Genomic DNA, 22,774 nt, shown 5'->3' on the forward strand with positions numbered 1-22,774 from the left:
CAGAATTTAAAAATACCATTAAAGTTTCTCATCCAGAAAAAACCCTACATTGCAAAATCCCTCTGGTGTGATGGAGTATCCAGAATAGCAGCTTCCCAAATAAAGCTTTGCCAAGCCCTGCTCCACAGCTTGTGCTGTGTTGTGTGGGTGTCAGCTTGGTGTGCTCCTCACTGCTCTGAGGGTGCCACATCCCAAACAGAACCAGAGCTTGCAGGGCTTTGTGTTGGGTTCAACAAAAAGCTGCAAACTACAAACAAATTTACATTTCCTTCTGAGGCACCACAGCAGGGTGAGGTGAACCTGCAAGTGAGAGCAGAGCCCAGCCAAAATAGCTGAGTTTGATCCATGACCTCTGTAAATTACTGATGACACAAAGCCAGGAATTCATGACCAAGGGCAGATGTTTGCTGAAACGTCCACTGGGGACTCCCTGGCAAGTTTGGTAGGACGAATCATTTTGCTGAGGGGTTGTGAGTTTTGAGTCCATAAAAAGTGTGACCCAGTTTCCTATTCCATGACTGAACAATTTGCACAGCTCTAAATATAAAACTGTTGGTAACAGATCTGTGTTTGTGGGAAAGGCTGAGGAGCTGCGCTGGGCAACTTGTGTTCCCAACCACCCCTCAAAACCTGCCTTAGAAAAGGTGAATCAGGCACAGTTTTTGTCCTTTTTCATTCCCTTTTGTCCTTTTTCATTCCCTTTTGTCCTCTTCCATTCCATTTTGTCCTTTTTCATTTCCACGTACAAATGAACATCAGAACCCAGGTTGAAATTATAAATATATTTGTGTTGTTAATAATCATGGCACTACACAGTGAAAATCATGTAATTTCATTTTTCTTGAAGGAATTGTATTAGAATAAGACAGTATTGATACAGAATAGCCTCTCACTGTCCTGCTTAATTCTGTCTTGGTGTTTTTCAGAAGCAATAATCCCATAAACCAATGGAAGAAGAGTGCATTGGATAAACTGAAACTCGCTCCTGGCTGTGACCCCAGCGTGCTGCACACCCAGAGCAGCCCTGGCAGCCAAGGGAGGAACTGCAGAGCTCCAGGGCAGCCCCACCGCCCCGGGACAGACGGACAGGGCTGATCCCAGGACAGACAGACAGGGCTGATCCCAGGGACAGCCCCCAGGACAGATGGACGGGGCTGATCCCAGGGACAGCCCCAGGACAGACGGACAGGGCTGATCCCAGGACAGACGGACAGGGCTGATCCCAGGGACAGCCCCAGGACAGACGGACAGGGCTGATCCCAGGGACAGCCCCAGGACAGACGGACAGGGCTGATCCCAGGGACAGCCCCAGGACAGACGGACAGGGCTGATCCCAGGGACAGCCCCCAGGACAGACGGACAGGGCTGATCCCCAGGACAGCTGGACAGGGCTGATTCCCAGGACAAACAGACACAGCTGATCCCAGGGACAGCCAGACAGGGCCGATCCCCAGGACAAACGGACAGGGCAGATCCCAGGACAGATGGACAGGGCAGATCCCAGGGCAGATGGACAGGACTGATCCCTGGGACAGCTCCCAGGACAGACGGACAGGGCTGATCCCCAGGACAACCCCCAGGACAGACGGACAGGGCCGATCCCAGCACAGCCCCAGGGCACAGCTCTCCCCCTGCAGCCCCAAATCTCCTCAGAGGGATCAGCGTTGCTGTGCTGGTCAGGCTGTGGGTCCTGGAGCCGAGGCACGGACAGACAGACAGACAGACAGACAGACTGTGGTTCTCTGAAGGTTTTCCAGCTGATCCCTGCTGGGGGGATCCCCAGGAGTGCTGATGGACCCTGGCACCCCATGCAGGGTGACTCCCTCCTACTGAGCAAGGCAGTATTTTGAACAAAGAGTGCTTTTCAAAAGAAATAATAGCATTTACAGTAGTTAAACAAATGCTACTTTTATCAGCTCTAATTACTTTATAATAGCATACAGTCCTTAGCTTGCTTATCACTATGTTGTTCATTACTTTAAGCCCTCACAGCTACTCTAGATAACAATTTAAATACACAGAGCTTTAAAAAAATATTTCCATTTCAAATATTTTAAAAATATACTTATCCTAAAAAGCTGTCCAGCACTATTCCAAAAATCTCTTGTAATAAATGTCTTTTTAAATTTTAACAAAAATATCTACCATCATATAGAAGAGCTCAAGTTTCGACAAATCTATAATACAGTCAGAAATGTGTTGGGCCAGATTTCACTTTTGTTTATACAGTTGCCAATTTGGATCATGGTGTTCATCTCATTTGGGTTATTCCAGTATAACCAGGAGCAGAATATAGCCCTTAGTGCTTTAAAATAGCTAAATGGACTGGATGCTGCAACAGCTACTGGGGAGGGAAATCCTTTACTTCACTGCATCTAAAAATGCAAAAGGATGTTAAATTTAGGATTTGTGCCATGATCAAAGAAGTGCCAGGCATCTGCAGTGGATGACTCAGATCCAGAATCATATTCACTTACAGAAATTTTTTTTTTTTTTTTTTTGCTGAATGGTGCCTGCAATTGCTGTCATTAAATGGAGGATGAATGTTTCTGGAGAACTTTTGTAGGGGGAAAATGCCAACCTTCCTCTCATGCTATCTACAATTCTAGGAATCATTTAAATTGCATTTTGTGTGAGTTTTAGTAGAATCTCTCCCAGTACTTAGATCTAGGAAGGATACTATTTTGAATTGCTTCTGTATTTTCAACCTGAACAAGGTCCATTCATCCAGTCATTTTCAAGGTGTATCTAGAACAAGCTTCAAGCACTTATGAAAATCTGCATTTCATCAGGACAACCTGGAAACTCATGAAACTCATCTTTTAAAACACTGGAACTTTTTAACTTTTTTTTTTTTTTTGGCTTTTCCCCCCTTTTCCCTTCAATCTTCAAGCTTAAATGCAGTGTTTGGTTAAGGGCCATGGAAATCAGCCTGGTCTGACTGCAGCAGGGCACTGTGCAAGAGGAGGTGACAGTCCCAGGGCTGCCCTTCCTGCCTGTGACCAGCAGAAGAGATCCTGACACATTGGGAGTTTAAGTCATGTTTAAAGCTTTCACTCTACTTTTTTTTTCCCCCTCATAGACTTTGGCTGATGATCTGGTAACTGATAACCCAAGGGAAATTAAGGATTTTGACTGAGTTCAGTCCTCAGAGTCATCTTCATCTTCATCATCATCCTTGCTGGGAGCACACCTTTGGAAGCAGTGCACCAGGGTGGCCAGGAAGAAGCTGGAGAGAATGGCAGCAATGGACACAGCCACTCCAGAGAAGATGATGATGAACAGGTCTGTCAATGACAAACTGAATTTGCATTCGCTGAAGCTGACCTCAGATAACTCATTCAGGAAGATCCTCCTGTTCTCCACGGGCAGGGAGCACTGGATTTCATGGAGACCTGCAAGGAAGAGGAGAGGGAAACAAATCAGCAGAATATGGATGAATTCTTCTGTTCTGGGTCAGAGGTTGAATGGCTGAAGAAAAGTTGTAGGGTTAATTCCAAGTTTACGAAATTGTACAATATTCAGGGGAAAATGGAACAAAACCTGTCGCTATCCAAAAGCCATTATATAGCCCCTATCCAGGAGCAGCTCCTGGAAATTAAGTTATTTCATCTGCAGCCTTCCAGGGATCAGGTGTGATTTAGGACCATGATTTGGAGGAATTAAAAAAGTGAATGTTGAAACTTAGATTCACCTAAACCTGGAGACCTGAAAGCAATTCCCTGCTACTCCATCTGAACACAAACTCTGACTCCAAAACAGGGTAAGAGGGGCACTGAGGTTCCTTTCACACCTTTCTACATTACATTTATTCCATGTAGTTCCAAACTAGAGTTGGCTTGGTTTTTTTTTGTTTTTTTTCTGGTCAAACAAGAGTTTGGGTTTAATGGACGCTTGTTTGTCTGTGACCTCCTTCCTCCTTTTCTCTCTGGCTGCCCTGAGGCCATGCAGACTGACAGAAATTGTTCCTCCCTGCATTACTGGAGAATGCCAGGAGCTGGGTTCTTTGTAGTGAGAGCAATAACCCCGGATTTAAGAAGTGGTGAGAACACAGCTGGGTCCTGGGTGGTGAAAGCACACAGGGCACTGCATGTGCCCAGCTCCCTCTTCACGGGGGAGCATCAGGGGAGGGATTTCCAGGGCTGGGATGGAGTCAATGAAGTCCGTGGAGCTGCTGGCAAGGCAGCTTTTGTCTCACTGTTAAGGACATGAATGTGAAGGGGAAATGCAAGAATTGTGTGTCAATGACACGAGATCTGCTGCTGACTTGATCCCCTCCCTCTCCCCTGATGATCCCGGGCTGTTCTCTCTGGTTTGGGCTCTGCCTTGCTGTGCATGCACACAGAACACGGCATTTCCATCCCCAGGTGTGCCACAGAGCCACGATGTCTCTTTAAACAAGGAATGGTGACCATAAGAGTCCCTCTGCATTTGTGGATCACAGCTTTCCTGTGGCTGCACAGCTCTGCATGTGGTGTTCTACAGCTAAACCCAGGCTGGGCCAGTGGTGCTGCTCTGGCTGATTGTCTGGATCCAGCCCAGCCCAGCTGTTGTGTTGATTTGAGAAGGAGTTTTAAGTTAATTCCACTGTGGAACCAATTATCACCCTGACCTACTTGACCTTGTAATGACGATTATATTAAATTTTGATCCCTAAAAGCCGTCCTGTATCTGTCGTGTTTGCCTAAAGTTCTGTGGCTTTCCTCCATTTATTTTATTTCGCTCTTTCTCCTGCTGCTCTGACTGGAAACATCCTGAGAGCTGCCCAGCAGTGCCAGCACCAGCCTGGCCAGGGCTCAGTGGTTGCTGCAGGCTCAGAGCTGCCCAAACCCAGGCTGATCTGATTTTGGTGTTCCTGAGCCCTGGCCATGCACAGCAGATGGGGAACAAGCACAACTGTGGCCACAGTTCTCTTCACAGAGAAAAGCAAGGCACAATTTCCCAAGGATATTTCTGGGATTCGTATTCTCTGAACCTCAGAGAAAGAAAAAAAACAATTCTTATCTCAATTGCTGCTCCTCTTCACAGAGAAAAGCAAGGCACAATTTCCCAAGGATATTTCTGGGTTTCACATTCTCTGAACCTCAGAGAAAGAAAAAAAACAATTCTTATCTCATTTACTGCTCCAGTGTTGTTCACAAGTGGAATGCATGGTGGAAGAGTGTTTACCTGAATTGATAATTGGATTCTGTGTGAGTGTTTTGATTCACTGAGCAGTTGGATCCAGGTGTGTGTTGGGACTGTCAGCTGAGGGCCATGAGGTGCTGTGCAGTGTGTGCAGAGTTGGGTGCTTGTGCAGATTCAGTTTAGATGTAAGCTAGGTTAGATGTGAATGTTTTTCAGTTTAGATGTAAATGGGAAATTTAGTACTTTATTATACTATATTATTAGTATAGAATAATATAGAATAATGAAGTAATTAATTAGCCTTCTGATGTCCATGGAGTCACATGCATCATTCTCTCCCCATTGTCAGGGTTGTCCTGCCTTTACTTTACACAGCTTGCTCTGGAGATCTGTGACATCTCCTGACATCAGAACTGACCTGGAGGAGAAAGCAGCTACCTGGTTTCAAGCATCCTCTGGATGGATCAAATCCTGATTTGATTTCCAGACTTCTGGAAATCTGACCCTGCAATGTTCATGTCTTCTGCATGAGCTGATGCCCTGGAGCACCTGAGCAGAGACTGAGGAGATACAAACCTGCCCTCCCTACAAACCTTCTACTGAAACAAATGAGAGATGGCCACCAAATCGTATTTTCATTTCAGCAAGACTTGGAAGTAGCAGCTCTAGGCATCAATCAGAGTCAGCAAAATGGGGGGCAGATGAATATCCTTCCATATTCAAAACCATCAGAAAAGAGTGAAAAGTTATAAGCTGGAATTTCAATACCTGTGTCTTTTAAATCAGATTTTTAAAAGCAAAGATTTTTTTCAGTAAGTAAATATTATCCTGACAGTAATCAAAGTAGTTGCATGAGTGCAACATACTGCAAATTCATTTGAAGAGGAAATTCCTTGCTAATTTGAAAAGATCACTGCAGCATTTTGGCAGGAAAACCTGCACCAAGTGAATACAGCACCTACACAAGTTCCATTTCACTTGTAGCAAGCACAAGAAAAAACAAGGTTTTTTTGTTCAACTGTGTTTCTGTAAAAGCAATCAGTCTTACACAGGTTGAGACCTCCTGAGAGCTGCTGTTTTCAGAGTATCTGAGTCAAGCTCCTCAAAAGAAAGAAGGCACAGGTGTCCATAAGCAACTCTCCCTCTTAAAATTTCTGTCCAGCTGCAAAAGAAATTCTCAACTAGCAGCATTTAAAATCCTTCTGTGCTGGAGTGATGGGATGGAATATCAAATCTGGATAAGGGAGGAAATAAAAAAAGAATATATTAAAAAATAAAGAGAGCAAAGAAGACTCCAAAAGAAAACTCCTGTCCTGAGTAGTTCTTGGTTTGAGAGAAAAGTCCCCATGGTAACATTTGCCCAGGATCCCAGACAGGAGCTGACTCCTTCATCCCCAGCAGCTCTGCCATGGATCCAAGCTGACCCTGAGCACTGTGAGCTCTGTTCCTGTTTCCCTGCTGCTTTCACTTTACATCACAACACACAGAATGCAAGAGGAGCTGCAGCACACCAAGGCACTTAGAGGGTATTTCTTGTTATGAGAATCAGTGTACTGCAAGGATTTTGAGACTCATTATACAATAAGGAGAAATGAAGATGCTCCTCTCCATGTAGCCATGGGTACTGGAATCTAGGTCATGTTCTCAAACCAAATAGATAAGATGGGAATCTGCTAGTTGCTTTATTCTGTGACAGCCCAACAGGCTTCTGTGGCCTCAAGTTTTCATAGAATTGTTAGTTATTGGAATAATAGATGCCAGTGGATGAAATGGAGCCCCACAGGCCAGGGCAGGGGCTCACTGGCTCCCAGCCTGCAGCTTCAGCCCTGCTGTGCAGACACCACCTCTTCCAAAAGACAGGAGAGAGCTGAGCTCTGTCCACAGCCAGGGCAGCCCCTAAAACTGTGCTGGAGCAGCCAGGGCAGACTGCAGAGCTGGGTGGGTGTAGGAGCATCGGGGGTAGGACGATCAGGACAGACGGACACGAGAGATCTCTGGAGCCAGGGCTGGAACTTGGGGTTTATTGCAAAGGGCCTGGGTGCAGGGCCCTGCTGGGAGCTGCCAGCCACAGCTCAGAGCAGGACTGAGAGAAGGGAGGGGCAGAGAGGATGAGAGGGTGAGAGAGTAAGGGAGTAAAAAAGGAAAGAGCGTAAAAGGGTAAGAGAGCGAAGTTCCTGTTACAATACAATAAATCTTCTTCTGTGTTGAATATTCTAATTCTCACTAACCAATCCAGTACAAGATACAAATCCTATAGCATTTACACACAACCTATAAGAATCATTACATGACCACACTGTGTTACATTTTAAACCCTAAAAACTCCTCTTTGGGCCCCTTCTGCCAAGCTGTAGGGTCTGCTCAGACCCTTGGAGCTGTCTGCAAGCAGAGGGGATTGTTCCATCAAAAGGGGATCACCTTCAGCTGGCCACACCATTGTTTTCCCATTGTTCAGTAACTGAGGGATCTCAAAGCTTGCTTTCATTCCAATCTCACTTATAGTTTCCATATTCTCAAAATCTTTTGCCAGGCAATCATATTTATAAGGCTTTCCTGTTCCATCTCCCCCAGCAGGTGGGAGCACAGGGCAGTGAGGGAAGTGGGTTTTGGTCAGTCCTGTTGGGTGGGTGTTCATCTTTGCTGAGTTGTGGCACTCTGAAAAACCCAGCATAGCCAAAGTGAAGCTTTTCTTTGGACTCCAAAGAGAATTTGGAACAGACTGTTCATTTGTAGCAGCAAACACTAAGACCAGCAGTTCTATCTCTGGTGGCACAAGGAATTTCTCCTTCCAAAGCTGATGCAGTGGTTGTTGCACCAGAGCTTCCAACTCTTCACCTGAAAATCCCATCACTGCAGGTCACACACCTGCTGAAGGTGAGCAATGGACAAAATCCACTTCATCTGCTCCCTTCATAGACACAGCCCTGGTTTACACTGTTCACATTTAGGTTGTTCTTGTGACACAAGTCCTGAGAAGTGGTGCTCTGTACCCCACCTGTCCTGTTCCACTGGTGCCAACAATGGATCCATCTTTGTTCTTCCCCTGGGCTGGAAGGTTCCAGGGCATTGAGCACCCTCTGCATGAGCAATGAACTAAAGAATGCTTTCTAGAAGGTGATCAGTGTTAATTATGGGGTGTGGGTTTTTCCTTTGTGTGGCTCTGTTGCACTCTAGGCTGGCTCAATCTAATCCCTGTCCCCACACACAACCTCTAGAGGACAGGAGGTGCCATTTAACCTCAGAGCTCTGCTTTCTCACACTTTTACTTCAATGGTATTAATTTCTATAGTTTGTTTGTGGGGGTTTCCTGTAGTTTTTTAAAAAATTATTTATTCTGCAGAATTTATTCTTTTAAAAGACCAGTCAGGATTCTTGTGAAGGGCATCTCAAAGCAGTTTGGTATTTAGTGCTTGGCTGCAGCAAGAGAGCCTTTGATGACAGTTATATATATATATCTCTACCTCATTGCTCCCACAACATATTCAAGGAGTTGCTTCTTCATACCCAACAAAACTGTAAATGAAATAACGAGTGTGAGTGTGCTATAAATACACAGCTTGGGTTATTTTGATCAGGGCCATCCCATTATCTGTAATGACTCCAGCTGTCCCAAGGACAATGTCACACACCCTGTATCCTTCTGCTATGCCATCAAGAGAAGATGCATTGCACTGATTGCTTTGAAGTGCCAGGCAAGGCACAGGCGCTGGATTCCACACTGGCTTGTCTCAACCCCGGGAAAATAAAGATAAAAATGCAGGTATGTACCCTGAGGTATAGAATGTCTGAGTAACGTGGGAAATGTGAAAATGCTGGAATTCCAGAACCACAATGTTAAAATGAAAGATGGGTTTTTAAAAAGAAGATTTTAAAAGTGTGTTCATAAAGAAGTGATGCAGGAGGGCTCCAGGTAGAGTTATTTCAATGAAATTCCCAAATAGGTTTCAGAACAATGTGACTTTGAGCACCTTATGTTAGAGGAGTGCAATTCCACCAAGTCCAGCACTTAAGCCCTGGCAATAAATCACAGGCAATTAGGCTGCTGCTAGATCCTAAAAACCACTTTGAGTTTGTTTCTTCTCTTCAGGGCTATGCCCAGGCTGAAATCTTTCTCTGTATAACTGAACCTCCTAGAAAATGGAAGCAGCCCAGAACCAGCCTGCATGCAAATAATGAACAATTTCCTTGTAAATTACTGAAAAGAGACAAACAAGGCTGTAATGCCCCAGAGTTCTAACTGGTCTGATCTCACCATCTGAAAACCACCACAAAAACCCAGAGGCCCTCTTTCACCTGAACCCTGCTGGACTTTGCAGCCAAAATCCAGCCATGTTTCTCCCAGCTTCTTGTGATCAGGAGTTTGTAAACCATGGACTGTCACCGTCACATTTTCCAGAAAAATCCCCTTGCCCAGGATTTCTCTCCTGGGAAGCTGAGAAGCCTCAGAGAAAAAAGGAAAACAATATTATCTCATTTGCTTCTCCTGTGTTGTGCTGCTTTGGAATGTGGTTGGAGATTGTTTATCCATCAGGTGAATTGTTTTTACTCATTGGCCAATCATGGCCAAGCTGTGTCAGACTCTGGAAGGAGTCACAAAGGTTTTTTTAGTATCTTTTAACCTTCTGTCTGTATCCTTTCTGTATTCTTTAGTATAGTATAATGTAATATAATGTAATATAATGTAATATAATGTAATGTAATGTAACAGAGTATCATAAAATAATAAATTAGCCTTCTGAGAACATGGAGTCAGATTCATGAATTCCTCCTTCATTGGGGGACCCCTGCAAATACCACAATGGAGTGCACTGGCACTGCCTGCTCCTGCCTGTGCCAGGGCTTTTCCCTGGATATATTCCCTGGATATATTCCCTGGATATATTCCCTGGATATATTTCCCTGGATATATTTCCCTGCTGCCCTACTGCTCTGTGAGTTTGGGCTCATTCTCCTCCAGCTAAGGACAAGCATCAAGGGCATCACTTTCTCCAGGTCCACTTGACCCTGTTTTGAAGGACTCCTCGTGCCCTTCTGTCTCTGCTTATTTCTAATCCCTATGCTAAATATATTTTTGACTGGAGAACTTCTGGAATTCATTATCATTTCAATGTTATGGAGTCTCTGTTAGCAGGCTGAGATTGCCCAGCTGTAATTTTGGATGCTGAGTTAAAAAAAAAAAAAAAAGAAAAGAAAAAAAAAAAAAAAGAAGCTTCAATTCTTTTGGGGTCTTTTAGAGTTCACAAAAAGCAGGTACCAGAAGAAAGAGCTTCCTACCATTCAGCAATGGACAGCAGGGTGAGAAAATGCAAAGGCACACTGGGACATGCACTGGGATGTGTGGGAATACATCCACAGAAATCCCTGAAACCATAAATGTTTGAATGAGCTGCATGCACACATGTTCACTACTATGGATACTGGAAATGTAAGAGCACTACAATAGGCTTTTTATGTTAGAGTAAAATTGGTATTTGCCCTTTTGTGTGGAATTTAGCTGTTCCCTTGTGCTGCTGAATGGAGTTGACACAGATTTGAAATGTTTAAATGTGGCATGTTGTTTCTTGTGTGGTATTTTGCTCCCAGCTATGGTTTGCCTTGGTCTCCCTAAACACTGTCACAAATGTATTAATAAGCAATGAGAGAGGCATTGCCTCTGAAGTGAGATGAGATTTCATTGAAAATAGCCTTGAGCCATCAGAGCAGTAAAGCTTAAAAAACTTAAAGCCTAGATTTAGGTCCCTAAATAAAACTTTTATGGCCAAGTGCCCTAAAGATTTGCAGAACAGCTTAAGCAGTTTTTCTCAATGTCTAAATACAAAGTTCAACGTCAGGTGTTCACATCTGCAAATGCTGCCCTCACTTCTTCAAATCTGTGAAACATGGAAGCACTCCAAATAACCTTAGGATGGAAGAAACAGAGTGAAAAGTCAGTGGCAGTCAGATCATTTTACTGAAAATGTCTGGGAGATCAAATTATATATTTATATATGTATATATAGAAACAGATTTGATGCGCTTGTTAAGGAATATAATTTCTGTGAGGAGTTTCTGCTTGAGAGGGATAAAAGCTGCTGAATGTGTGAAATGTCTTAGGGCTTTGAATTCCTTTCCAGACACACAGATCTTGTGTTCTGTCCTGGTGGTGTGGGAGCATGTGCATGATGCTGGGGGAGAGCTGGTGGCTGCCATGGACAGAACAGCCTGTCCTCCCCAGCTCAGTCACTCAGCTTCTATATTGGTACATGCAGCTAAGGAGCCTTCTCTCCACTGCAGATGAACAAATAAGTGCTAATAAAGACTGATAAGTCAAGAGGATTTGTAAAACTCTCAGTTTCCTTGCTGTTGGTTCCAATGTTAAACAGAACCTGTCCTCTCGTGTCATTAAGTTGCTTTGTTTTGAAGGAAATATTTCATATTTTCTGTAAAGTCATTAAAGGCTTGGGTTAGTGAAATGAGAGATTGTTTAATTTATAGAATAAGGTATGCAATAGATCTCAGACTGGGATGGGATCACAGAAAGAGCCAAGAAGCAAGAGATGGTAACCTCATGGCACAGGATGTCTAAACAAGCTTAGAAAAATCCTTCCTTTCTCCCGGGTCTAGAAGGGTCTGGAGGGTGACTCTGTGAGGGGCAGCTGAGGGAGCTGCAAAGGGGCTCAGCCTGGAGGAAAGGAGGCTCAGAGGAGCCCCTGTGGCTCTGCACAATTCCCTGACAGGAGGGGACAGCCCAGAGGGGACAGCCCCAGGTCGGGCTGTGCTCCAGGGAACAGGGACAGGAGCAGAGGGAACGGCCTCAGGGCAGGCCCAGGGTGGGCACAGCAGGAATTTCCCCATGGAAAGGGGGCTCAGGCCTTGGCAGGGGCTGCCCTGGGAGGGTTGGAGGTTTGCCCATCCCTGGAGGTGTCCCAGGAAGGGCTGGAGGTGGCACTCAGGGCTGGGGACAAGGTGGGGATGGGTCACAGGTTGGACTCGATGGCCTTAGGGGTCCTTCCAACCTCAGTGATTATGTTTTCTGGTTCTCACTACACTGATTCACTTCTGAATCTCTCTTTTAGGACTGAATTCAGTCTGAATTTCCTTCTCACAGCCTCACTGTCACCTGCTCTTGTTGTTTTTTTTCCCTGCCTTCTCTCCCAGCCATCTTTCTCCCCTGTTCTTTTGCTTTATCTGGAAATACGGCACTCCACCAGAATTTACTTCTCCATCCATTCCAAAGAGGTCTTGAAAACTACAGAAGCCTTTCAGGTAGCTAAACAGCACCTGTGTCACTAAAACCCTCTTGGAATATCTTAGAATTGTGTAGCCCCCACCCAGAGCTTTCCAAAATGGAGCAAGAGTTGATCAAATGGGCCCTGAGCACCAGTCCTGACCTCAACTTTGGCTACCTCAATTTCAGACATTCAGAACATCTGTTTTATTTATCAGAGCACAAATGTATTTGGAATTCTGTCTCTGGCCACTTCTGAACAAGTTTTTCAAATCTTCCTGTAAATACAAATGTGCAAAGGGTACCCATAAAAATGCTCAGCCTAAACCTTTGCTAAAAGTCTTTCTAATACTGTTTGTATAGAGAGCAGCAAAAAATTTTAATTCTTGCAATGGCTAGTGGGGAACTTAAATAACTAAACAAATACATTAATTAATCCCAGAAACTGTATACAACTTCCCAAACATAAGGGGAAGAAAGGAAGTAAAAAGCAAAATGAGGGCAAGATGACAGAAAGGAGACACTACAGTCACACTCCAAGGAAGTTCTTGCTTAAGTTCTAATTAAAAGTATGTTAAAAATACTTCAGTCATTAGCAAACAAGGTCACAGCTGCCCAAAGCATGTTCACAGAAAATAAAAATCAGCAACAGAAATGTCAACAAAGCCCTTCAATGTGGCCATTGCAGATTACTTGTATTTCTTTGTTGCAGGAATTTATCTGAATCCAGTCCCTTCATCCTGATGGGATCCTCAGAGAGATTCAAGAAATGTCTTTTGCACTAATTTTAAACAAGAAGTTTCAGCAAAAATTTATTCCATCAAAGCCCTTTGTATTTAAATACTGAAATGGAAGGTTCATAACCCTCTGTTCTGGCATTTGCACCAGTGACAATCTTGTGCTGGCTGAGCCCTGGGTTTCAAACAGTATTACTGAAAGGACTAGGTTAAAGATGAGGAAATAAAGAAAAGTGCAATTTTAGCCAAGATAAATGTGATGAACAATGAGCTCTGAAAGCAGAAGAAAGCCTGGCCAATATCAGAAGTTGCTGAGTGTGTTTTTGTAGACCAACTTAGGCATTTGTTCTTTCAAGGTATTTTTTTGTTCTATGAGTTTTCATAGCCCCATGGAGTAAAACCTTCTATGAAAGTTTTCATACTTGTCTTTGTAGGGATAAAGATCTTACAGCAACTCCTCTACTTAAAAAAAAAATAAAATAATAATCCCAAATTCTTAATCCTATTCTCCTGATGTGAAGGCTTCAATATGTACCGTTTGCACCCTGTGCCACTCAGGTGTAACAAATGCCTACACAACCAAACATCCTTCTGCAGAAAATCTTCATAAATGTTGTACTTAACCATTGTGACCAACAGCAAACACTTTATCTTCTCCAGGGAAAAGAACTTTTCTATTTTTTCCACTTATCACCATTCCACTGGTCCACACTGTTCTTTGTACTATGCTCACTAATTTGTTTTTAATCAATTACTAACCAAATCAGACGGGGAAAATTGGAGTTTTGTTTTGCAGCATGAAGAAAATGCTGGATTTAATATCTCTTTATGGTAAAAAAAAAAATGTGTTTGCTGTTTTAAAGTGCTAGGTTCTATCACAAAATTTTAGTGCTGTTTTATTAATAAATTGAAAATTCTGCCTGCAAAATTTAATTATTAAATTTAATTAATTTAATTAATTAAACAAATATAATTCTGCCTGCAAATTTGCCAGGATGAGGGAGGGTATTCACCTAATGCCAGTTAAGCCTTATTTAATATTTAGGCTAGATGAATAAATGCTGAAATCTTTGAAATTATTGAAAGCCCAGCTGTTTGTGTGAAGCCACAGGTTGGATGAGCAGAGGCAGCTGAGCTGGGCAGAGCCTTTCCAGCCTTTTCCAGCTGGGCAGGCAGGGCAGCAGAAGTCAGAACTTTACAAGCTATTCCTGGTCCTGAGGCAGCAGGAAAATGGAGCCTCCTGCAAAACGAATGAGCTGAAGCACAGCTTTTGTTCCTATCCCTGAGTCCTCCAGAAACCTTAATTACAGAGGGACAGAGCTTCAGGATCAATTATCCAGATTCCAGTTCTCAGAGACAAAACTCCCCTTTTTAAATCAACTTGGTGTTGCTTTTGTAGGGGCCAAGGGCAGCTTGGGCTGAGGAGCTCCCTGCAGGGCTCAGGGCAGGGAGAGCAGTGCCTGGGCTTGGGGCACAATTCAGCTCCTCAGGGGCCCCCTCAGACTGGCACATTCTACACCTTTGGGTGTCATTCTGTGAAAAGATAATATAATATAATATAATATAATATAATATAATATAATATAATATAATATAATATAATATAATATAATATAATATAATATAATATAATATATAATATTTCTATTATATGGCTCTACACAGATATTTACTCTATGTATTACGTTGTATTGATTAGTAGTGCTGTATTCACGTTTTAATAGTATGGTAAATGTAGTTTTGTAGTTAAAATGTAACTTTTGTAGTTAAAATCATTTAACTCTGACTTTCCAAAAGTCGTTTTGCAAGGCATGCAACTGTGGCCCTGTATTTCAAAAAGTCATTGAGGCAATCTTTCCTTTTTGGGGTTGGTTTTGCAGTCACCTTTGTGAAGAATGTTTTGGGGCTTTATTAAAGGAGACAGTTGTCACTGTCATATTTTCTGAGAAATACCTTTGCTAGGATTTCTTCTCCTGGGAAGCTGAGAAGCCTCAGAAAAGAATGAAAACAATAATTATATTATTGCTCCTCCCTGTTTTGCTGCTTTGGAATGTGGTCTGGACATTGTTTACCAACAGGTGCATGTTTGATTGGTTCCATGGGAATTGTTTTTATTTAATGACCAATCACCTTCAGCTGTGTCAGACTCTGAGGAGTCAGTCACAGGTTTTTACTATCATTCTTGTTAAGTCTTCTGTCTGTATTCTTTCTGTACTCTTTAGTATAGTTGTAATGTAATATAATGTAATATAATGTAATATAATGTAATATTAATATAATGTAATATAATACATTACATTATATGTAATATAATGTATTGTAATATAATGTAATGTAATATAATGTAATGTAATATAATGTAATGTAATGTAATGTAATATAATGTAATGTAATATAATATAATGTAATGTAATGTAATATAGTGTAATATAATGTAATGTAATGTAATGTAATGTAATGTAATATAATGCAATGTAATGTAATATAGTGTAATGTAATGTAATGTAATGTAATATAATGCAATGTAATGTAATATAATGTAATGTAATGCAATGTAATATAATGCAATGTAATGTAATATAATGTAATATAATAATATAATATAATATAATATAATATAATATAATATAATATAATATAATATAATATAATATAATATAATATAATATAATATAATATAATATAATATAATATAATATAATATCAGCCTTCTGAGAGCATGGAGTCAGATTCTCATCTCTCACCTCGTCCTGGGGCCCCTCACAAACCCCACAGACACTGAGTGGTTTTGTGGCACTGCCCACAAGCAGCCCTGGTGCTTTCCTGCACCCCTGCACGTGGCTGGGTGTGAGGAGAGCAGGGTGCTCACCCCAGGCAACAACTCCAAATCCTTGCAGGACAGCTCTGACCAAATCAACCACTTGAATATTTGCTCCTTCCCTCTTTGCCTTCCCAGATCAAGTCCTGGTTAAAGTTTGGAAGAGCTGGATAAGTCATTTTTCAGGAATTTGGCCAAAACACAACTGTGGATGAGGGGAAACCGCTCTGAGCTGGGGAGACACTGAAAATGGGGGTGCTGCAGGAAAGTTCCCTCACCTGGGATGGCCAGACATGAACTCAGATACTCTTTAAAACACTGAGAGGGCAGCAGAGGAAGAGGAAGGACAGGCTGAAACTGAGCAGATCTCAGTCAGGATCAAGGGGAACAGCCTGGAAGTTCAGTAAAAACCTGGAGAAAGCGAGCTGCTGTGTGAATTCATGTTACCACTAAAGACAGGCTAATACTTGATTCAAATTGAGCAAGCTTAAGCTAAAGCATCAGGAAAGGTGGAATAATAGGTTTGGTTTAGAAAGAACCCAGATCAAAGTTTCACTGGCACAGAGAGGATAAAAAAGAACACTTTTCCCTCAAATCACTTCTTTAAAAGAGCTGACCTACAGCTAAGAATATTCAGGGCAAGAGATGAGTGTACTAGAAAGATGCTCCCCAAGGTCACAAGCATGGGACCTTATTGAAGATAGAGGGTATTATTTTTTTTTATTTGTTGTTTTTGTTTATGTTATTTTTATATAATATTATTGGGGTTTTTTTGGTTTTAAGTTATTGGGGTTTTTTTAATGTAGTTTTTGTGTTATAGGAAAAAAATGGTTTTGTCTATGGTTATGTAAGAAAAGTTTTGTTAAAGGTTATTGTATTTCTTTTATTTAGGAATTTTAAAAATATTTTTGATTTGTTTAGATTTTTTATTGTATTTCTTTATTTTCTTCTATTTTAGGTTTGGTTTTTGTTGAAATTAAGGAGGATTAGTGTTTTGTAAAGTTTTTATTGTTTTAGAAAAGGGTTAAAATATTGGGATTTGTTTGTTTAGAATTTTTATGATTGTTGGGAATTTTTTTACAGTTTTTTTTTTTTTGTTGTTGGCTGTGTTGTTAGTATATGATGTTAAATCTTAAGGTGGTAGAAGTACAGGTATACTTATGTATAAGTACATACTTAATATAAGTATACACTTTCACAAGCATGGGAAGAACCTGAATAACTGAGCCTCGAGTGCCAGGACACAGGAGAAGAGCTTCAAACTGACAGGGAGAAGGTTTAGATGGGAAATGAGGAAAAAATCCTGAGAGGAATAGCAGATTTGTCTTTCCAAACCAGCTGTGGGTCTGCTGGGAGATAAATCCTGCACTGGGACATAAAGGAAACAATGGGAAGGATTCTACTGATTGATGAATGGAAAAAGAGATTTGCCTTTACAAATAAACTTTAGGTTTGCTGATAAATGAGATCGGACATTGAAAGGTGAAAGAAACAATGGAGAAAACCCCTAAATTCCATAAGAATTAAAAATTAAAAGGGAGGGTTGTACATTAGAGGGAAATCTTTGGTATCAGGTGTTTTGGGAAGTCTGAACCTCTCAAGTACCTCAGCCAATGGGGAAAGAGAGAAGGGAAATGTGGCTGGGAAATTGGGATAAAAAGGAGGCTGTGTCCTCCAAAAATTGGAGAGATTGAGGGGAATGCACCATGGCCTCTGCCTTGATTGGGATAAAGCCAAAGGACTCCTCTGTCTCCTTTTTGGATATAAACCTCTGGTGTTTGTAAATTGATTTTCCTGACACCTGTGAGGGTGGTGGGGCCCTGGCAGAGCAGCTGTGGCTGCCCCATCCCTGGAAGGGTTCCAGCCTTGGTTGGGTGGGTTTGGAGCACCCTGGGATTGTGGAAATTGTCCCCTCTGTGCCCTCCCAAAGCTCCCTGCTCCCAGCAATCTGCCTTTGGGAGCAGCTGGTGCTGCTCAGTGCAGGAGGTGATGCCCTGGTGCTTGTTGGGAGCCATGAAGTGTGAGATGATCTCCTGCTAAAGCTGGATTAGGAGAGGCTTTGGGGTCTGGGGGGACATGTGGAGCAAGTCTGGATTCCCTAGACATGGCAGTCTTAACACTTTTATTTTTCCCCCTGTGCCTTTCTAAAAATGACTGGCTCAAATACCAGGATTATATATATATATATATATATAAATTTGGGGGGTTCTAAAGGCACTTCAATTTATTTCCCATATTGGAAGCAGTGCTTTTTTCAATTAAAAGAGCCCAAATGGAGATGCTGAAGTGTTTCAAACACAGAGCATCACAACTAAATACTTCCAGGAAGGGGCTGATGACCACAATTGCATAAAATGGGGATTTAACTCTTTTGTAGCAGCTGCATAACTGATCAGTAAAATGAGAGGAAAAGCAGTTTTCCTAAGGAGCTGGCACAGAATATTTAGCTGCTGAAAGGGCTTATTGTAGAAAATATATTTACCAGAGAGAAAATGAAGTCTGGAAGAGAACCAGCTCTGGGCTGAATGGATTTGAAAAGCCTCTTTCACTGCCTATGCAAGTTTAGTCTATAAATCAAAATTATTAGGGCTTAATATTTAAATTGTATTTTAAATTTTAAAATTTTAGATTTTATTTCTTAAGTGGGAAGAGGACCTGCTGCTAAAAGAAGCCAGCATGAATTTCAGGGGCTCATTTGTTGAAAGCATGCAGTGACAGCCTGAGCAAAGTGCAGGCACAGAGAGTGGGAGCAGAAACCCTCCTGCCCTCCCAGGCACACTCTGAAATGCATGGAGATTTACCTTTCTGCAGCTTGGATGCATTGTCCTGGATCCAGCTGAAGAGGTTGGCAAAGTCACAGTCGCACACCCAGGGGTTGCCCTCCAAGCGGATGGTCCTCAGCGAGGGCAGAGCTTCCAGGGCTGCCACGTTCAGGCTCTGCAAGTTATTGTCATTCAATTCTAACACTTGGAGCTGGTCCAGGTTCTCAAAAGCAGCCTCGTCCACATCCACCAGGTTGTTGTTTCCAAGGCTCAGTTTTATCAGTTTCTCTGCTGATCTGAATATCCCAGCATCGAGCTGTGTTAAATTATTGTAGCTCAAGTCTAAATACACCAGTTTGGTAGAACTGCTAAAAGTGCCCTCTTCTAAAGAGGTGAGGGAGTTATTCCTGAAGTCCAAATAGACCAGATCTCCATAAAATATAAAGAAATCAGCTGGTATTGCCTGAATGTTGTTATCAGCTATCAGAAGTTTCCGTACATCCAACGGGAAGGGATTGGGAACACTCGGGAGCCCTTGATCCCGGCAGTCTATGGTGTGGTAGTCCATACAGCTACAAACAGCAGGGCAGAGATGAGCCCCAGGCAGGAAAAGCAGGCAGGCAAAGGCAGCAAAAGGCAGGAGGCAGGAAGGGAAGCATGGCAACATCGTCAAGGATCTGGAGGCTGTGATGAGCACCACTTCAGGAGAAAGACATTTTGCTGGGCTGTGCTGAGTGCCTGGTACTTGTGTGTGTGTCTGATTGTATCCAGGAGATCACATATCATCACAGATCCGATAGCAGCAGCCTGGAGGGGGAGGGAGGAGGGAGGGAGGGAGGCAAATGTGAGGATTTACACTGCCAGGATATTGTGATGCTGCACAGGGTGAGGAGAGCGATGATTGGGCACAGGGAGGATCTTTCAAAGGACTCCCTTGCTTTTGTGAGCTAAAAAAAGCCCAGAGCCTGTTTGAATATCTGCTGTCTATTCCAGCAAAGGGGAAATCACACCTGATCCTGTGACTCTGACAGCAACAGCTTCTGCTTAAAAAGCCCCTCAGGTACAAATCCCCGATGAGAGAGGAGATCACTCACTGTGCTTCTCAGCAGGAGCCTCCATCGAGGTGAGCAACAGCCATGGAAATGCAAGGCAGGGTCAGACAGCATCCTGGATGTCTGCTGAGGTCACTTACTGTAGAAAATATATTTACCAGGGAGGAAATGAAGTCTGGAAGAAAGTGAGGACAGGTTTCCCTTTGATTTGTAAAACAGGGAGCAGAAGGGGGCAGCCCAAAGACAAGGAGCTCTGCTTTGTGCTGTTTCTGGATTCCTCAGCTGTTAGAGCAATCCACATTATCTAAATATGACTCAATATCTTTTAACCAAGAATAAACTACAGCAGCAACAAGGTCTCCAAAGTGAGGGGCTTTTCCTTCCTGTTTTAATGACCCAAAAATCTACTTTCCACTACAGCACCAGTAATGTCTGTTGGGTCACATGAAAGTGCAAAATCTTTAGCTGGTTAAAATTGAATGGGTTTTCTTCATTTTCAGGGGGTTGAAATATTTGACAGTCAATCTGTCAGTCCTGTGGGACAGCAGAAATGATTTTGCAACACGGCATCTCTGTTTCCCTGACATCCTCAAACCCACACCCACAGAGGCAAGTCCTCAGCCAGCTGCACACTCAGCTTTTAACTCCATCCCTCCCTCTCCATGCAGGGTGTGCAAGCAGAGAGCCTGGGGTCACACCTGTGAGCTCTGATGGAAGGTTTTTCTAGAGACAGGTGGTATTTGGGTATCCTGAAGAGGAGAGCTCAAAGTCAAACACCTTTGGCAAGCTCATTCTCAGGTCAAAGAGAGGCCAGAAATTTCAATTTAAGGTCATATTTTACAACTGGATTCTGAGTATTTTTCATCCAGAAAGGGGGCAAAAATTTCCTTCTCAGACAGCCTTTCCTGCAAGATCCCTGTGCCTGAGCCCAAACAGTGAAAGCAGCATCCCTCACCTCTCCTTTGGTGTGTACCTGAAACACTGAACAGGGAACAAAGAGGGAGCCACGCTGCTCTCAGCAGCACCACTGACAGAAAAAGATGAAATGGGCACAGATTGGAAACCATCTGAACACAAGGAAACACTTCTCTGACTGTGAGGGTGGCCAGGCTTCCCACACAGGTTGAATTCCACCACAAAACCCAGCTGGGCACAGCCCTGGGCAAACTTGCTCTGACTCTGCTTGAGCAGAGGGCACTCACAAATTGATTCCCAAGGGTCCCTTCCAGCCCCAGCATTTCCCTGCACTGCCCTTGGGAAATGAACATGTCAAGGTTGCTGCCTTTGAGTACCTCTCTCACATTTTGCAACACACCTTGTTTCTAATTCATGGGTTTTTTAAGATCCTTCCCATAAAGACACATCTGCTCCAGGTGCCTTTCATGTCTTAAATCACTTTGAAAGCACCACCCAGAAAGAAATGGGCACAGCTGCCCCTATAAACCACCAGGGTAATACCCAAAAAAATTTCCTGAGGTGGTTATTTAAAGTATTTACCTTTAAATTACAGAGGAAGTGGCAGTTTGACAGGCTACCTCCAATTAGAAAAACCCAAATGTGCAAAATAACTCTTGGGAGGGTCAGGATTCATTGAACTGGCATCACCAAGTAACTGCAACTGGTATTTCTCATGCAGAACTGATGCTTTTTATATTGCAAACAATTGCTCCTGCTGCAATCTATTGGTTTTCTGCCCCTAATTTAACAGGGCTCTGGGTCAGAGTTAAAGATGTTTCTAACACAGGAAAGCAGAACTGCTTTGATGTCTTTAGCAATGTAGTTTTTTATGGATAGATTCAGCTCTCTATTAATATCAGGTATTGATTCACAGGATTTCAGGGGCTCCTCCTCTGCAGACCCCCCCTTTTTCTACCAAGTGCACAGAATCAGGATGTGACATTTTCATTTCCAAGATGCCTCAGCCTTCACAGATGGGAGACTACAGACAATAAGGCAGAATTTGTGAAAGTTCCAAGAACATGCCTTGTGGCAGGGGTGGAAAAGGACTCTCAGCTTCCCTAAGAATTCCACCAGACCTTGCTAAAACTACCCCTCCTTTCTGTAGAGAGCAGCCCTTCCTTTGGCTCAGCTGCTCACCTGCATCCCTCACTGGCACCCCTGCATCCAAGTGTGGTGATTGCTGTCCCCAGGATGAGGGAAGAGATGAATTTGACTCCATGTTCTTAGAAGGCTGATATATTATATTGTATTATATTATATTATATTATATTATATTATATTATATTATATTATATTATATTATATTATATTATATTATATTATATTATATTATATTATATTATATTATATTATATTATATTGCATTACATTATATGGCATTACATTACATTATATTACATTACATTATTATCATATTATATTATTATCATATTATATCATATCATACTACATTATACCATACCATATTATACCATATTATCTATACTAAAACTATACTAAAAGAATAGAGAGGATTACATCAGAAGGCTTAACAAGAATGATAAGGAAAGCTCCTGACTCCTCAGAGTCTGACACAGCTGATGGTGATTGGTCATTAAATTAAACAATTCACATGGAACCAATCAAACAATCACCACATTCTAAAGCAGCAGATAATTATTTTTATATTTCTTTTCTGAGGCTTCTCATGAGAAGAAATCCTGGTGAAGGGATTTTTCATAAGGTATCATGGTACCATCCAAGCCCCCCTTCCCAGTGTGTTCTGCACAGAGCCTGGGGAGTTCTCCTGGCTGAGATCTCTGGGGAGGGCTTGGCAGGAGATGAGGGGTTAGGATCAGGTTCTGGATGTTTTGGGATAGGTGTCCCCCAGGTTTGGGAAGCATCAGCCCTGCTCCCTCCGCAGCCAGGTGGGATCCCTGGAATCCCACGGAATTTCTGTGGCAATGTGTGACAGCTCTGATCTGCTGCTGTCCCAGCCCAGCTGCAGGGCCTCATGTGGGCTGATGCCCTTCCATGCTGCCTTTGATTTCAGAGACTTTCTTCCTGACCCATCTTTCTCTGTGCAACATTTCCTGTTTCATTTTGCCTTTTTAGCTTCTGCTTATTTCTGT

The 22,774-nt window shown here is 42.6% G+C and overlaps 1 protein-coding gene across 2 annotated transcripts; it reads right to left on the bottom strand.

Moving 5' to 3' along the window:
• Nucleotides 1–762: 762 nt before the first annotated feature.
• Nucleotides 763–19,783, bottom strand: LRRC38 (leucine rich repeat containing 38). Of its 2 annotated transcripts, XM_077190303.1 has the most exons (3): nucleotides 19,746–19,783; nucleotides 18,691–19,458; nucleotides 763–3,395 (listed from the first exon to the last, which is right to left on the bottom strand). In XM_077190303.1, exons 2-3 carry the CDS (start codon nucleotides 19,316–19,318, stop codon nucleotides 3,142–3,144), a joined length of 882 nt encoding a protein of 293 aa, XP_077046418.1. In that variant the 5' UTR covers nucleotides 19,319–19,458; nucleotides 19,746–19,783; the 3' UTR covers nucleotides 763–3,141. The 2 variants fall into 2 exon arrangements, with proteins under 2 accessions (XP_077046418.1, XP_054503956.2); XM_054647981.2 differs by lacking the exon at nucleotides 19,746–19,783 and having other exon boundaries at nucleotides 18,691–19,645.
• Nucleotides 19,784–22,774: the final 2,991 nt, after the last annotated feature.

Source organism: Agelaius phoeniceus, chromosome 24, assembly GCF_051311805.1.
Source record: "Agelaius phoeniceus isolate bAgePho1 chromosome 24, bAgePho1.hap1, whole genome shotgun sequence".
In the NCBI taxonomy this organism is placed as follows: domain Eukaryota; kingdom Metazoa; phylum Chordata; class Aves; order Passeriformes; family Icteridae; genus Agelaius; species Agelaius phoeniceus.